This window comes from Scomber scombrus, chromosome 2, assembly GCF_963691925.1.
Source record: "Scomber scombrus chromosome 2, fScoSco1.1, whole genome shotgun sequence".
Classification (NCBI taxonomy): Eukaryota; Metazoa; Chordata; class Actinopteri; order Scombriformes; family Scombridae; genus Scomber; species Scomber scombrus.
This window is the reverse complement of record NC_084971.1, coordinates 14,243,245-14,260,948: the sequence shown is the minus strand read 5'-3', so window position 1 is coordinate 14,260,948 and position 17,704 is coordinate 14,243,245. Positions and strand designations below refer to the sequence as shown.

The following is a 17,704-nucleotide window of genomic DNA, read 5'->3' as shown; positions in this document are numbered from 1 at the left end:
ATGTCTCGCAGGGAGTCTCCACCGCCGCCGTCGCCACCTCCAACCCCGCATCTGCTCGGACTGAGGAGAGCGGAGGTGGAGTGCGACGATCGTCCGGAGCGGGCCGAGCCGCTGTCAGATGCAGAGAGAGAGATCATCCAGGACACGTGGGGGCACGTCTACAAGAACTGCGAGGACGTGGGGGTGTCCGTGCTCATAAGGTGAGTTTTGTCAAGAAAGCCTCCTATATAACTCCAAATTTTGGGTCAGAGAGAGTAAACTAACCACACGCACAATATTTTTCAATATCCATACAGTTCAAGATGCTCAAGTTTAAAGCTGTGTGATTGATGTAACACCCGTAAGATCAGGTCCACTCCTGTTGCAGCTGTCTCTGTATCTGTGGCTATTTTTGGATGTGAATGCTTTATACTCGCAGTGGCGCTTTCTACTAATTGTCAGTGGTCAAATCCAACTGTTAAGTGGCTGAGGAGTTAAATTATAGGTTCTCTGTTGCTACAAAATATCCTGAAATGTGCTTAAAATAAAACAATGAATCACATCTTTTTACTATGTTTTATTTGTAAGCTGAGAAACATTTCTACTAGTTTTCCCCCCCTCTGCTGTAACATTAAAGACTCACTCCATTGGTTATTTTAAGTTATTTATATCTCTGCTGATAAAATTGAGAATTAATTTGTGTTAATTGAGAGGTTTTTCCCTCAACAACCTCTCTTTCTTGTTGCTATACATGCAGAGATAACATAGGCTATCCAAAACGTGGTGAAATGTGACCAGCTGCAAAAAAACAAAAAAAACAAAAAACAAAAACGTTTTGTACAATATTTGAAGTGTAAGAAGAACAAAATGAACACATCTGAATAGTGCATCAAAAGTAGTAGGAATTAGTGAAGTTTGATATAAATACTATTATCAAAACAGATCTTATAGTACTGATAGAAACTATCTAAACCAACTAAAACATTAAATGAAATTGAATTGGTTGAGTAAAATATTTCCTCATGATTCATGATCATATTCCTACATGATTTGACCGTGTTGCTACATCTCAGTTTTCTAAGTTTTCTTGATGTCCTAGGAATACATTTAATCATATAACATAGAGGTTCTAATGACAAATGCCATCTTTTTTAAGCATTTCATTGTCATTTTTCAAAACAAATATTGCTATTTGATTTGCTTGTCATGTTTTACCAAATTTCCGTTAATCTTTGTGTGGAGGATGTAGCAGGTGACATTTTGCCATACAATTATAATTTTCTTTAAGTACAGAGGGAAACTGCTGAAATTAATAATGTGGCACTGGTGTGAAATCAGCAGTGTACAGTATATTAAAGGTTACTGTGCTGGTGTATTGGTCTGTGTTGGTTTACTAATGAAAAATAGCTTCTGTATGGACTGACCTCTTCACCAGCCCTTCAGGTTACAGACAGAAAGTTTTAGGGTCATGTGACAGTGTTGTGAAGATCACAACACTGCATAGAGTGTATACCTTCATACATTTATGCAACTTTCTACCTTCTACAAAGGTCCAGCTGAGCTGTAGTGAGTTGTGAAGCAATTTTTGGCATAGTGGCCACAGTCAGAATTGCAGTTCACATGATGCCAACGGGCCCCAAAAGATTTTTCCCATGTACAATTGTTAAAAAGGTACAGCTGTAAAATGATTATGAATGTTACCGGAGCATCACTTGTCGTCCATCCTGCTCATTCAGAGTAGGACAAGTGACCAAAAACAAGGAAGATGTAGATGTACACAAACACACACACACACACACACACACACACACACACACACACACACACACACACACACACACACACACACACACACACACACACACACACACACACACCTACATACACACACACACACACACACACACACACACACACACACACACACACACACACACACACACACACACACTTTGTTCTAAACCCATTTCCTCAACCTCTCACCAATAACTGAGCTGTGATGTGTAGGGAAGAAAGGAACATTACATTCCTCTCCTCTCTCATTAAGATGCTGAAGAAATTCTCTGTAGCCCACTTCTTTCTTTTTTTGGTAAATGTTTTTTTTTAATTAAAGGACAGATACCCATCATTCAATGTACAACAATCAATTAAACAAACACCCCTCCTCACCTCCCACCCATCCCCTTCATCACTTACCTTAAAAGTCCATAAAGACAAAAATTAAATTCACAAAGACATTGATTCCAGATAAGAAAATAAAGCACTAAAGAAAATAGAAAAGGTCTTCTAAATAAATAACGTTAAGCAACAGTGCGTGATAGTGAATACAAATATTGCATAGTTACATAATGTTCCTCTTCTATTTAAGAGTTAGTGTTCAAAAGCTCTTGAAATAATCTATCAAGCATTGCTATTTCTTATAGGGACTGACTACGGAGCCACTAAGGGTGAATTTATCTTCTCAAGGTTAAAAAAAACAACAGCTCTTCAAGGCAGATAGAGGATGATGGGGGATTAGGGGACATACAATATTCCACAACGAGCTAATAGATGCATATGCCACTATATCAGCCTGTCTGGCAGTCAGAGTAGTGTGGTCTGAACCCCAGACAGTGTAATAAGGGTGATGGGTTGCAGGTCAATCTCTCAAATTTTTGAAAAGATTTCAAGTATAGAAGCCCTTTAGTTTAGAAGTTCTTTAATTGTTGCAAAAACAGAAGTGTCACATGATAAGATTTATTTTAAAAAGAGTTTGTGCATCCATCCCGAGAATAGAGTTTGTTAGGTTAATTACTTTTTTCTGTGTGTGGAAAATTAATTAATTTGTCCTCTGAGAAATGCTTTAATGTTACCCATAGTAAATAGTGTGAGAGAGAATGTATTGATTTATTCATTTTTATTGATATTAATAAATGTGTCTGCGGAGGCAGTTATAAGGTCACAAAACACTTGTTCTGATAAGAGGAGGGAGTTAAGGCAATAGCTAGATAGCATGAGGCAACTACAACTGGGAGAAGTTCAGCATTTGGATTGTTAAATCTCCAAAACTCCTACTAAACAGCCAAGGTATTCTGACAACCTTCAGATCTGATCTTTCAGAAGGATTCTCCTGCTTTCACAAGAAGGTTCATGTTGACTGCTTCAAGGTTTTTGTTGCGCTGCAACTCATCATTTCTCTCACTATAGTCCAAGAGAGTGTGCTCCATGTCCTAAATGTTTTGGGCATGAAGATCAACTGTTTTTCTAATATTCTCCAGGCAGGACGAGATTGCCTGAGGGCTGTGTTCAGAGCTTCTTTCATCAGGTTGGAGAGTGTTGTGCTTAGATCTGTGATAAGGTCAAAGCAAAGTCTTTCCAGATCTACAACCAGTTTGGGGTTGGAGTCAGAGCGTTCTTACATGGCACGGCAGCGTGGTCAACGATAGTAGTTGTCAACTTTTGTAGCCATTTGTTTAAACAAATTAAAAGTGAACTAGTCCTTGGTTGGTAAATAACACAGAGTAGTGGGTAAAAAAAGACACAGGAGCCACCTCTTCGTCAAAGGAATCCACAGTTTACTTTTTATTTTTTCACTCTTGCAAGACACTCAATGTCTAAGAGATGGTGAAATGTTGAATTTGTGCCTTGCGCATTTACATTTATCTTGTGTGTGACGTGTACAGGAGAACATTTATGCCTCATCTTTGGATATACTGTAAGCACCTTGTTTTCGTATTATTCACGGCTCTCGCTCATCCATTGCTACTGTCTTCTTAAGTTTTCAAAATGTTTTCATAAACATAAAATCAAACAGTTTATGCAAGGCCCTAATCTTCAACAGGCAGAAATTCTCTGTGAAGCACCACTGCAAAATGTTTCATATCAACTGGATGTGACACAGCTCGACTGTGTTTTGTTCTGCTTCTTTTCATGTTTTCTTATATGTCAAAGAAGAAAGACTAGATTTTTTTGAATGTCCCCAGCTAAACTGTCTCAGTGTTACACTAAGAAAGCCCTTAAGGGCTTGTTAAAATGGACAGCAAGTCGTTGCCAAGGAGACTGATGTGAGTGAGACAAACAGATTTTTGGTTTGGGGTGACAAGGATCCCTGAAGAGGAAGAGGGGCAAAAAGCAGCTTTTGTGCATGTGTGTGTGTGTGTGTGTGTGTGTGAGTGTGGGGTGCTCTTATCTGGGGTGGACAGCAACAAGCTTTGGCACTTAAATGACTCCCTCCATGCCTTGCTATCTGTCCTCTACTCTTTCATTCCTTCTTTCCCTAATTTGCCATTTTCAAAGCTTTCAAGCAGATTATATATCCAGGAATTTGTTTTGCTCATTTTGTATATAGTTACAGAAAACACGTGTTACAGTGTGCAAGACAGACAGTGACAGAATATACACAACTATGACTGCAACCAGAGCTGTCGTTGGGCTTTTGAGACGCTACAGTAACATCATGAATATAAAGCCACTAAATAAAACTGAGTATTCAAAGAATGAAACAAATACACACATCCAAAAAACTCTTCAGAGGCTGCTGGAATAAACAGGAGACACCATGGCAAAAAGTATAATCCGCACACTGTTTTCTGTTCCCACTATTTTTTATTCACTGTTGCTGTGCAGCGTTTTAAACAGGCGCGTATCAGAAGAACATCTATAAATAATAGTACTTTAGTGTATTTTATCCCCCAAAATGTTGTTTCAAAAATCATTTCGACACTGACGGATATGTTGGGGAATACTAAATTCCTTTTATTTGAATTCTTGTTGTAAAAAGGCAAATTTTACATATATTTGGCCTTAAAAATATTCAACTCAATAACTGTTCTCAATGGCAGCTACAGCCTGGACTGCAATCAAATCATACAGAGACAAACTTAAAATCTCCATATTCACAAGCTGAAACTGTGAATGTTTGGCATATTTGATTCATAAATGACTAAAAATATCAACCAAAGTGCTCTCAATTAAATTTTTCTATTAATCAACTAATCATTTCAACCGTCTGTTTCAGCTCTGTTCACAGCTATATTTGCATTGTTTTCTTTCTGTGTCATGCACATGGAGTATACTGTATGTATCAACAGTTGGCTGGCAATTCCTCAGTTACCCAACATAACCTGAGGCTGGGTCAAAGTCTTGCATGGTTGAGATCTTATTATTTTAATTTATTTTTTTGAGATCAGTGCAAAACATTCCCCATGTGAAAATGCATTTGCATTTTCATGTCGATCCATCTGCCTGGATGCACGCAGAGAATATAAGGTGACAGTAGCCCCAGTTCATCTCACCAATGCGAACAAATGCAATTGCACCAAAGAGTGGGAGAGCCCCAGGCGTCAGCAGAATAGTGCATATGGCAGCTTTGCGAATACATTGAACTCTGCATACTTTAACTCAATTGGTATAGTTGTAGTGATGGTGGTGGGCTTGGAGGATTCAAGAACATTTTCACGAAGCAGAGGATATTAAAGTGTCACACTGAACAGGATTTGATTCAATCTCCCTTCATTAATTTGAGGTTGATTTCGGTTTTGGATCTTTGGATCTGTTTTAGCTCATTGGCTAATCATCCAAGAGTCCAGTTATTTCCTACTGTATTAGATAAAATGTTATTAACAGGACACTGGAGCAGGATAGCTGGTATCTGATGTGGTAATCACCAAAGATACACTTCAACATTTTTATGTGCAATAATAAGAAACAGATACATCAATATTAACTTATATAGATACAATATAAAATCTGTGAAACTGTACTTTGAGCTAAATGCTAACATCAGCGTGCCAACATGCTCACAATGATAATGTAAACCATCCTAGTTTAGTATGTTAGGATGCTAACATTTATTCTAAACACAAAGTACAGCGGAAGTGGATGGGATTGTCATTATTTTTGTTACAGTTACTTATCACTGTGTAATTCAGTAATTCAACTGACAAATTGCAAGTTGACTGAGGGTTTTTTTAATTGATGATTCAAACTGATGATATTTTTTTATTTGTCAAGAGTTGAGCCAGAGCTATTGAGTCAATGAGTTTGCTTTAAGTTTTGGTAGTGAGGCTGAAGGTTGTTTATGGCACTCCAAAGATAATAAAAACCCTTCCAGTCTAATCAAAGTGTGATTTACAGGCTCCACTAATGTTTCTGCTTTGGCTTTGATGACTTCATTTAAATGCAGAGACAGGTGCTAGAATGTGATCAGAGGTCTCCAAAGTACTAACCTGCGACACTTCTCTCACACAGGGACAAAATGTTCCTCATGCACCATGCTTCTACAGTATAGACCGAATCACTGTGACATCATGGTAACAACAACAGTCATTTCTAGTAAACAACTGGCAGTTGATCTGAATTGGGGAGAAACGTGAAATCCCCAAACTTGTTTATTTCTGTCGTCATTTTTGTCTGTAACTGTAATATTAAAGATATATAGTTAAATACAGTGGTCCAACCTATCTGACGTTTCTGCTGTTGCTACTGCTTATTTTATGTAATGTGTTACTTAGCCAAATCTACCCAACAGGGACATCCCAACCACTGCTTTACTCATTTATACTAACTTACTTAAACTATGAAAAAAGAAACAGCATTACATGCTCACAAGATCTCCGAACGTTTATTAATCTCCCACTGAAGATAGATCCTAACAAATGAGTAACATTTGCAAAAACTACAGTGCAATCTGTTTTTAGGGAATCTTTAAAGAAACTCCGCGTTTTCAAAGATTTACATTTTCAGTTGAATGAATGAGCTTCAGGCTGAGAGTCACATACCTGTACAGGGTGGAAAAGTTTTCGAGATGCACTAACAAAATTTTGTTTTGTTTTTTTAATGGTATTTATTTACAATCTAAAAAGTGACGTGACGTGACGTGCCAATTAGAGTTTTCCATGGCAACAGTATACGAATCTACAATCCACAGAAAAATTAATAGTATCAACGTCAGGTTTGACTTTTAAACTATGTAAAGTTTCAATCTGCTAACATCACATAAATTATTTATCATCATTCATCTGATCATATGGTAGGTAAAGGCAGCCTAACACTGGCTGATCCAGCTAGTCTGTTCTGGTCCCAGAGGCACCTGCCAGAATACACCCCTGGCAGGCCCTTGTTATCACCCGCTGTGATGTGATCGACACCCCGCTGTACTGATGAGATATGACTGACTCTAGAGAGACTCCCCACAAATCAAACTTACTTGATATCTGTGATGCAATCAAAGATTCTGTCACTGTGGACATTTCCAGCAGAGTCTTGCTTAGAGTTATTCCTCCAAAAAGAAATGCAAAGTGATGTGTATCGGTTTCTGTTTAGCATCACTGTCTCTCTCTCCTTCTCTATTTTCTCTTGCTTATTTTCTAACATACACAGGCTTTTGGAATGATCCTAATATTTTTTTACAGACCAAGTAAAGTTGTTGTACAGTAGTTTTGATTAACGCTTATCTCTCTTTCTCCTTCATTATCTTTCTTTCAAGGTACTTAGGCTTTTAATTGTATTTGGGAAGATGTGATAACATAAATAGACTGTATCTTGCAAGTAGTCTTAGTACCATTATCAGAGTGTGAACTGAGGGTGTGAAAACAGCAATTTCACGTTTTATGAGGAGGCGTCCCCAAATGGGAGTCCAACATATTTTAAGGACAGGTGACCAGAGATCAAACCTTCTTTAAGAGACCTTAAAGTACTTCCTGTAATAACAGTAAACCATTCAAAACTTAAATTTTTGAAGGTCAATGGATCCAATTTTAAATTACCCTTGCTACAGGGTATTACACACAATCACTCTAACACAAGAGGACACGCACAAAAATAACTCTTTTTTCCTTTTTTTTTAACTTCAAAGAAAATATCAGAGCAGGACCCTGTTTTCTTAAAGCGCTACAGTTAACTTTCATGTTTGTCTAAGCAGAACAAGAGCTACTAGACAGTCTGTATTATTGCTGTCACCCAGGAAAAGAGTGTGTATGTATTTCGACAGCTGGTAGAGCCAAGCTCAGAGTGCTGCAGGCAAGCAAAGCCTTTGTTGGCCTAGCATGACATACTGTAGGATCTGGAGGACGTGTATGTATTGCAGCAGGACTGCCGAGGGCCGAACTCCAACTGGGAAATAACTGTACAAGCAAGATTTAAATTGGGTCATAGCATAAGTGCGTGTCTGTGTGTGCTTGTGCGCATGCACATGTAAAACCATCTCTTTTCACTCAGTGTCTGTTGGTCTTTCTGTAAATCTTTAAATGTCTGTAAATATATGTTTTCAACTATACTTTGCATGCTATGAATTTCTCACATACCCCTTCAGCTAAGCTTGTGGAAACTTTCTTATTGCTTACACACTTTGCTCTCTCTTACTGAGCTGCCGCAAGCTTGGCTGTGGTGAGCCCTGTGAAACCCCCAAACCAAAACAAAGCTAGAATCCTTTATTTATCTCTCCGTTTACATCTACCTGAGTGGTTCAAGAGTGGAATTTACTACATCTATACCTAAAGTAAGTCATGGTACATGCTTGGCAGACCTCAAACATGACCCAGATACATCAGAGATATGTGTTCGTTTCTTCCACATCACAAGCCTTAAATGCACTGAGCGAGTTTTGAAACGCTCTGAAGTGAAACTTGGCCAGGACCAGGTATCTTGTCTGTTAGACCACAGCTGAAAGTGTTTCTTAGGTTTGTGAGAGGATATCGAGACAGGCATAAACAAACTAAACTAGTTCTCATTTTAAGCTACACCAGTCGACTGGTTGGTCCACCACTGTGATTCAGACTGAAATATCCTGACAACAAATGTATGGATTGCCATAAAATTTGGTTCAGACATTTATGCTGACAAGAGGATAAATTGATGAAACTCTAAGCCTCAATATATACAACTTGGCATATCATAATATGGAAGTGCCTGAAAATAACCCTAACCCTAACCCTAACCCTAGGGACAGCTCATGTCAGCAAAAGTCTGTCATTCAAGTTAATTAAATCCACAAATACTGTATATGGTGGTATATTGTCAATGTACACCAATTTTAACCCTCACTCGACCGCTCTGACATCACACAAACCAGCCATCTATCCCTGATGACAGCTACAGACTATTATTCTTGTTCATGTTTGATGGAGTTCAAAAGAAAAGGTGGCAAATTGTTAACAACAGAGCAATCTAAAGAAATCATGTAATTTAACCTCCTTTTATACATGCTCATGTTTACATAAATGTCAATTTTACATGGTGGCTGATTTACTTTTACAGAACAGCCATGATGGCAATATGACAAGGAATTCTTTACATTACAGTTCCAACACTACCACATCAAATATACTATGTCTGCTGCTCTCAACAGCGATCATAGACTAAATATTTCATAATGTTCATGCAAGAAGGCAACCAACCATCCTGTGTCATTCAGTAAATTAAACAAAATTCAGGACATTGAGGCAGAATTATACACCTTCTGAATATGCTTAATAATATACATTAAGTGAGCCTCTTTTAAGTTTATCCCCTCTTATGAACAGCACCTGCTTGAAAATTAAACATCACTCTTCAGCTCACCTGCATCCAATTACACAGTTCAACTAGCTCTACTCGTATTAGTCTTAATTCAGCGTTACAATACTGTAAAGGATTCTGGCACCTTGATGCATAGGTGCTTTACACATTTTACAGTCATGACAAAGCTTGTGTGTGTGTGTGTGTGTGTGTGTGTGTGTGTGTGTGTGTGTGTGTGTGTGTGTGTGTGTGTGTGTGTGTGTGTGTGTGTGTGTGTGTGTGTGTGTCTGTGAATCACATTTTAGTTAAAAAACCCAAAACCTACTTTTTAAGGGAGCGTATCACAAGAGGTTTGATCAGAGTATGGGGCATGGGGTTAATTTGAAAATGTTCAGGATATTGTTCACAGACTGACTTAAGGTCAAATTTTATTAAGTGTCTTATGAAAAAGAAAACAGTGTGAGTTTGTAGCCTTGGGCCATTTGTTTCTTGGTTCAATTCTTAATTTTCAAGCATGACTCCCCACATACTTAGGTCAAATGTTGTGATGCATGCATGGTTCGCATTGCAATAAATGTCCACTGGCTTTGTTGCAGGCTTCTAATGGGATTTGTGCCAGTTAAGCTCAATAGATGTCACAGCTGTCATCTTGTTGGGTTTATTTACAACTACAGTTCAAGAATAAATAGTACTAACAACAACGTCTTTCTTATATAATGAACTTAGGGTCTTAATGCTTCTCTCTAACCCCTGTATGTTTATATTCAGGATTTTAAATCTTATCTTTCTTGTCAGATTCTTTCCTCTAGAAGAGCAGCATAGAAATTATAGACACGAAGAGCATTTTTCTCCCTGCTGCCCTTTTTTCCTTAATTCACTGCAAAATACTGATGAAAAAAACAGCCAAAACAGCAAAGCAAATGACAAACTAATACTATTATTGCAGTGTTTGCACTATACATACACATACATATATAGTACTTTGCCATTTCCCAGTTAATCTAAGTTAAAGTTCTCATCATTTAATTGTCTTTCTTTAGGGAAATGTTATCGTAAAATGAAGGAAGAAGAAAAAGTCTTCTTTGGTTGTTTTTATTATTTTATTTTTTTACTTTAGCTATCAGCATTCAACACGTCAACCTGTCATAGCAGCAGTTCAGGCAGCCTGCTTAATCCTCTAGAGTCTAGACGCTCTCAGAAGAAAAAGGTCAACCCAAAGTTCGACAGAAACTTGAAGGGGTGACACACTCACATGACATTAAAGGGGACATATTATCCTTTTTGTGGTTTTCTGTTAGGTATATACTTTTGAGATGTCAGATATCTAATGTAAACATGGTCAAAGCTCTAAATCCTGAGCTACTCTACCGATGAGCTGATGTCATAAACAACCACCTGTTCATTAGCCTTTATTGTTGAGGGTTTCCATTTGTTGTTTGCGTTGTCCTCTCTCAGATTTCAGATCGGTTTATGGCTCGGACATGTACGAATGTATTTAAGAAAGTTGACAAAAAGTTGTGAAATCCTACTACTGTAGTTTGTTTCGTGTTTTTGTTAAGTAATTGGTGTAAATCAGGCAAAAATATTCCAATAGAGCCCCAGATTAAAAGTGAAGAATTTGAAAAGTGAATATGACCCCTTTAACATTTACATCCAAGCATCCTAAATCTGTATATGTGTTATATAAGATCCTCTGCAGGCATGTTTTAAAACGTATGACAATACTTTGCTCTGAATAATAATTTCCATCATAAAAATGTCTTAAAATGACAATCTACTCCTTATCTCTCTTTATAAAACCCAGAATGAACATTCAAATATTTCTTGTTTTAAAAATGTATAAGACATGATGGTTCCTACTTCACTGTGAAATTCATTCTCAGTGTTTGTGCACCGACATACTACTTACATACTTGTGTAAGCTGCTTATTGTTTTCTGAAATCCTTCCAAACTATTTGTGATACTACAAATCCTGAGCGTATGTTTTAAAATGAGAATGTTTAGAGAAACTTTCCTCCTTCAGAAGATAAATGTGATAAATGTGATGTCAAACTCTGAAAATTTATGATTCTGCAAAGTGAAACTCAAACATCCAACTATAGGAAGAAGTAGAGAGGGGACTTAAAGTGAACATAGGTATGCAGCTGCTGCATGCAGTTAACATTTCACACCTGTGATTTGTCTAACAAATAAGTAGGTTTTGGTTCTTATTGATCATTTTCTGGAAGATCAGACAATAGATGCAGCCGCTAGTGAAGAGATGGCTGTGTGTCCAGCATCTCCAATGAGCCCTGTGTGGCGTTAGAGCAGCCATTAGGCACCATTGTCACAGGTGCTCTCAAACCATGACAGTTGGTTCAATCGATCCACCACTTGAATTTGTTGTTGTTCTCAGTGACATGCAATTATATGAGCCCACACCACACCTTATTAGCAAGAGGATAACACTTTTAAATACCGACTTTTGATGTAAAAGTATGCATGGTTCATAGAGTTTGCATTGATTTTTATGTACACAGTGGTGTTAATAAATAAGTCCCCTAATTTAGGGAAGACAAACCGTATTTTATTCAAAAAACATTAACATAAATTTCACAGCAATACTGTTTATAGTTGTATTGTAGAGAGTCAAGGGATCAAAGCCATTGAGGTGCATTCATCATCAATTCATCCCGGACAAATTTCACTTGATAATAGAAAACTTTGACCTGTTGTTGTGGCTATACCAAAAGTGAGTATTCGTTTTTTTAAAAAGTGTTTTTGGCTCTTCAGGTTCTTTGTGAACTTCCCGTCAGCCAAACAGTACTTCAGCCAGTTCCAGGACATGGAGGATCCCGAGGAGATGGAGCGAAGTAGCCAACTTCGGCACCATGCCCGCAGGGTAATGAACGCCATCAATACTGTGGTAGAGAACCTCCATGACCCAGAGAAGGTGTCGTCAGTACTGGCCTTGGTGGGAAAGGCCCATGCTATCAAACACAAAGTGGAACCCATGTACTTCAAGGTAACTTTTGATCCTATTAGACTTTTTCAAATTATTCATTTTTGAAGTTCAGGAAATACAAAAAATATAAAATTTGACATCTTTACTGTTCCTATAGCATTGCTTTTGTCTGCAGCTGGAAGCTGTTTTCAGAGAAAAGAAAAAAAAACACTGTACACTACCTGTTCAGCACCAACTGGCAAGTTAGCAACTAACTGGTGAACATAGTGGAGAATTTAGTAGTTAAAGAGCCAGATAGTTCTCTGAGGAGTTGATTGAGATCAAAAACAGAAACATGGTGGACACAGGTGGACAGAAACATGACTCCAAATAAATTATAATGTAAATAAGTTACTGTTTGTTAGTTTAATATATCAACTTAAAAGGTTATGACGTGTCAGTGTTGTATTGACACCTTGTTTCCCCTGCAACCAGCTGGCAAAAAAATCTATCAATGTAGGTTTATAAAATTAGTTTGTGAGCATACAAAAAACATATGCATTATGAGGCTTTTTCCTATCTCTATTCAAAAGCATGGACATTCATTCAGATTTTGCAAAAATGCTCTCAAAATGAAAGACCATCTTTTGAATATGGAAAAAAGCCCCATAATACATTCGCCCTCTTAGTCCTGCTGTTACTGCAGATGTGTCTGTACTAACCACAGATCTTCACCTTGTTCGACCCACGATGGCTTATGGGTAATGTTGAGTTACATATAGTTGAGTATGGCTATTTTCTAAGACAGCATTTTTCATTATGTCAAATTTGGGAGTTGGTTCACTGTTAGGAAAAGTTTAGTTTCCCAGTTTTGGGCACTTGGTGTGCACATTAAACAAAGTAAACTGTGTCCTGCAAGTTAATTTGTTAAGCTCTCTCTTTCCTGGAGAAGCAGCACAATGGAGTATTTTCTTGCTTTAGCAGCTTTGAATTGTCAAAGCACCCCAAAGAAATCCTCTTATTACAAATCTAATATCACTGGGGATTCTGCTGGCTATTTGGTAGATGGGCTGCATTTATTCAGGCCAAATCCTATCCCTTTTGTACCCATATCTGTTTATTATTCGCCTCAATTTTTGTGCTGCGAGTATTTGCTTGAAAGTTGAATGCTACACTTGTAAAGTCAGCCAAGTGCTGGAATTTGAGTTGTCCCTGGTGTTCCTGGAGGTATCTGTGCAGAAATACATCAAACTGTTGTGAGCTGCATGTCTCGCAATTGCTGTAGCAATTCTAAAAATGATACTTTATACCATCCATGAAATTAATGGCACTAACAACTCATTTCACACCAGCCTTCTTTAGGTTTTACTGAGTACACATTGAATAGAAGCGTAATGTAATCACATGACAGACAAAGAGAGGCAAATATATCCATACATCATATAAATTAATCTAAATTTAAATTAATCTTACTCTAAATTACTTTAAAAATTAATATAATGGCTATGTAAAGGCTGTGTTTCAGGTCCTTCATCAATTACTACACCCAGCATTACTGATAGGTGTGGTTGAGTGTGGTCAGACGTCTGTTGCACCTGTAACCATGTCCAACAGTGATGTCCCATTTGTCATGACCTGGCTCAGGTGCCCACAACAAAGAGGAGACACACCGTGTGAAACAAAATAACCCAAATGAGAGAACATAAAGTCGACTTAAAGGTGTAACTAAATATATACAGTATGAGGTGTGGAGGTCAGGGAGATCAGTGTGAGGTGTGTCATACATGAATGGAGAGTGTGTGCGTTTGCGTGTGCAGGGGTTGTCAAGTGCATGAAGGCAACATATCTGGACCAAACAAGAACAGATGCCTAAGGAGAGAAGCAGAGACCTGTAAGCAGTCAGAGGAGAGAGAGAGGCACTGCCACAGCTGCAGGCCGGACTTTAATAATCTGGCAACCCTGTCTCAGGAGTCGCCAGTTGCCCTAACGAGCACTTGCAGAGACAAAATCAGACAGGTAAATCACAAGGTCCAACCAAGATGACACCAGAGGTCATCACACAATGTACTGACTCACCCTGGAGTTCATTTCTACACCACTGCAGCAAAGTAAGAAGTCAAATCACCAGAGGTTGGCAAAAGAAGATTTTCAGCTGCTGTTACGTTGCTCGTATTAAAAATATGAATTACAACCAGGCGGGGAGCTCCGGTCCTTTGCAATGAGGCCAACGCGGAAGTAACTTAGAACTGCATTCTATCAAAAGGCCACCAGGGGGCGGCCGTTTTGTGTTCAAAAGGACTTCCGTCTCTATACAAGTCAATGGAGAATTCACCAACTTCTCACTTGATTTCTAACCTCAGTAAACGTTTTCAAAATGTGTTTATGGTCTCAATCGCTAGTTTAAAGCCTTCTTGAATGCAGTATGATGTTCATTTGTGAAATGTTGGCCTCCCTGATTTTATATTTGACGATAAAGCAGGGTATGCATTAGGGCGTGGCTACGTCGTGATTGACAGGTTGATTAATTCACAGGTTCAGGAGGGCGGACAGATAGACTATGGAAATAGCCGTGAACTTGTTTCACACCGACAGTATATTCCATTCCATTATATATACAGTCTATGATTACAACCCAGTGTAAAAAAAATATTAAAAAATGGTTAGATCAAATCAATAGGATATAAAATGTATTAGCAAATTAGCACACTGTGACATTTACACTTGATGACGGTACGAGATGAAAAGATGGGATCACAGAACTTGTTATAATTCATCTCGAAGGAAACAGGAATTTCGTGACAGTTGTTGAAATATTTCACTCAAAAGCCTTTCTTTAATCACTTGTTAATGTAATGCACAACATAGGAAATCAGCAGTGATTAGCAATTTAAAATGTGAAGATAAAACATGGCAAAAGTTTCATACAGCCCCCAATTAAAATAAATAAAATAAAGCAGTTGTCAAGGTTGTTAAAGTTAAGAAAAATAATTTCAGGGCCCAACTATTGCCAGATTTAACAGTGCTGATCACCTGTTGAGGCAGAAAAAGAATCATCATAAATGTTTAAGATCCAGTGTTTAATTTAGAGCATATGGTTGCGTAATCTTTCAGCTGAAAATCAAATATGCTTCCCTTTTCATCTGATTGAAGAGGGAAGCATATGCTTCCCCTCCTCAAGTCTTTTGAATGTCGTCTGCAGTTGGTTGATAAATGCAGCTGTGAAGAGAACACATTACCGCCTTTTAAGCATCCCTCCACTGGCTTCCGATTGCCTTCCGAATGCAGTTTAAGATTTAATTGATCACTGTGTGAATAAGTCATTAAATGGATAGGCCCACTGTGTAATCCTGAAGTCTTAAGCCCATGTGTAGAAGGGTGAACCCTTCACTTTATTATTTAGTATTTTTTAATATTTAACTTCCTGTCCTATGATTATGGTGATCATGATGGTGGTGACAGGTTCATGTGATACAGCACAGTTTGTGTAAGGTTAATATGTACAAATGTGCTTATTGATTACGTCTATCTATACAGTACACAGTATGTATATGCAGTGGGGTCTTGACTCGTGGTCTCAGACTTTTGGACCCTTTTGTATAATGATAGAGAGAGAAATAAATTCACAATGTTAACAGGGATTGTAAATCTGAGAGTCAGACTTTTTAAAAATAAGCTCTGGAGAATGACATTTTCACCAAATAAGTATTATAGTTCCATATGTTAGGACCCCTGCATCTAGTATCTAGTCTTCCGACCACTCAGCGTGCACATTACACACTGCATTTGCTCATACACTGATGGCAGAGGCTTCATGCCACATGCCAACCTACTCATCAGGAGTTCTAATCTAGTACTGATTCACACTCACACACTGATTGCCCAAGGATGCTCTGACGTGCAAACTGTAGGAGCTGGGGATTGAACCAACGATTTTCCGATTAGCGGACAGCTCGTGATGACTGTTTGGTTGAGTAAGAGTGAATCTGAGAGTTAGTTTCAAAGTAAGAACTGAAATGAGCTAGAAGATTTCCATCAAACACAGAAAATTCAGATTTAATGAAGTCATTTATCAAGCTAGATGACTAAATTTGCAGAAATTCTCAAAACGATGATTTATTAGTATCCTCTTTTTTATACAAATATAGTGGAAAGAGAATATCTTTGCGTTCGGAGCTTTTCGGTCAAACAAAAAACGTTTGAAGATGTGACAATGAGCTCTGGAGGACTGAAATGATGACAAGGCTCGAAGCAGTCGTTTCTGAACACGCATCTACGCATTCTCCATCATTTCATTTGGTAAAGATTTTATTGCCAGACAGATGTGAGAATTGAACCGTTTCTGCATGTTTTCATAGATTGATCACTGCAGTTAAATGATAGTGTGTGTTTGTTGCAGCTGATGATGTGGGAGACGAGCTTCAACACCGCAGCTCGTCTACCACATTTAAATCCGTGTTTCCCTCTTTATTTTTCCCTTTACAGATATATGAACTTTTTCGCTCCCCACCTGTGTTGTCCTCTCTCTCTTCACTTTGTCATTTTCACTCTCTTTGTAATGCCTGTCCACCCACTGCTTTCATGTTTTACTCTCATCATTTTCAATTCTCACCTGTCTCGCCCACTTTTCTATAACAGTGAATTGGGCCCTCCTCTGTCCCCCACCAGCCCTGCTTCCACTTTACATCCTGAATATTATTTTCTCTGCATTACACTCTCTCTTCCTTCCACCTGCCATTAGCTTAATAGGTATATACACAGTTCTCCCCTTTGACTCTCTTTCTATCCCTGTCTTTCTCATACAATTTCACTCTTTTTTCTATTAACCAAGTTTCTTTCCCCCTCCTTTCAGATCCTGAGCGGCGTGATGCTGGAGGTATTGTCTGAAGATTTCCCAGAATTCTTCACGGCGGAGGTGCAGATGGTCTGGACCAAATTAATGGGGGCGGTGTACTGGCATGTGACCGGGGCCTACACAGAGGCGGGCTGGCTCCAGGTCTCCAGCTCAGCGGTGTGAAGAGTGAGGAAGAAGAGGGGAGTATATGAGTTTCCAGTGGACTTTATGAAATGAAAAGAAAAAAAAAAGAAAAAAAGGCAAATGATGTGTTTTTGATCATGTATATTTTGTGGAGCTGAGTGGAATTGCAAACAGGATGGTTTCACAGATATGGATGAGATTAACGTGGTAATCCGCACAGTTCTGCTTTTTATTTTGGTGCTAAGCCTTCACTGCTGTGGTGTTTCTACACTGCACTTCCCAGAAAACACTTGGACACCAAACAATGTAGCCAGACAACATCCGACTTTTATCCTAATTATGTTTCAGTTTA

At 38.3% G+C, this 17,704-nt stretch overlaps 1 protein-coding gene across 1 annotated transcript; it reads left to right on the top strand.

Moving 5' to 3' along the window:
- On the top strand, positions 1-17,391 carry cygb2 (cytoglobin 2). The gene is made up of 3 exons (XM_062437173.1): positions 1-200; positions 12,227-12,458; positions 17,227-17,391. Exons 1-3 carry the CDS (start codon positions 1-3, stop codon positions 17,389-17,391), a joined length of 597 nt encoding a protein of 198 aa, XP_062293157.1.
- The last annotated feature ends 313 nt before the right edge of the window (positions 17,392-17,704 follow it).